General features: G+C 36.4%; 1 protein-coding gene across 1 annotated transcript in view; it reads left to right on the forward strand.

Annotated features, from left to right (window-relative positions):
* The window catches only part of EP300 (E1A binding protein p300), a gene marked incomplete at its 5' end in the record, with an annotated part of 31,140 nt that extends 30,600 nt beyond the window's left edge, over nt 1–540 (forward strand). The window contains one exon of the mRNA XM_010136853.1: nt 19–540. Coding sequence (XP_010135155.1) covers nt 19–113 — 95 coding nt within the window. The remainder of the gene's footprint in view (nt 1–18) is intronic.
* Nucleotides 541–653: the final 113 nt, after the last annotated feature.

Consider the following 653-nt stretch of genomic DNA (forward strand, 5'->3'; position numbering starts at 1 on the left):
GCAATCCCGGCATGGCAGGCCTCCATGGTACAAGCGCCACGGAACTGGGGCTCAGCTCCGAGAACTCAGACTTGAATTCAAACCTTTCACAGAGTACACTAGACATACACTAGACACATTGTAGCATTTTGGGAGCAAAAAAAAATTTAAAAAATAAAAGAAAAAACTTATTTTCTCAAGACTTTTTGTACTGAAGACAAATTTTTTTGAATCTTTCTTAGCTAAAACAACATTTTTCCCTGGAACGCATCTGAACTCTGCAGCAGTAGTTTGTGGTTTTAAAAACAAACCAACAATGAACCTGAGGGACAGTAGAGTACAAAGAATATATTTTTGTTATGGCTGGAATCATAACCAGTCCTTTTTCTTGGTTTATTTTTTTTCCTCGTGTGCATTGGGGAGGTCGGGGAAGAGGGTGGTCTTTTGGCTGTTCACCAAATGATGCCCTCCTCATGCCTCCAATAGGTTTTATTTTTTTTTTTTTAAATTAATGAAAATATGTAATATTGATAGTTATTATTTACTGAGGCAGATGGTAAACATTTTCCCTATTCTGGTTTTTCTTCATGTCACTGCAAAAAAATACCAACAAAAACAAAACAAGAAAAAAAAAACCAACACAGGAGAACCTTTTCCTAAAACCGGAGGACAAA

This window comes from Buceros rhinoceros, unplaced genomic scaffold (assembly GCF_000710305.1).
Source record: "Buceros rhinoceros silvestris isolate BGI_N320 unplaced genomic scaffold, ASM71030v1 scaffold21795, whole genome shotgun sequence".
NCBI classification, from domain to species: domain Eukaryota; kingdom Metazoa; phylum Chordata; class Aves; order Bucerotiformes; family Bucerotidae; genus Buceros; species Buceros rhinoceros.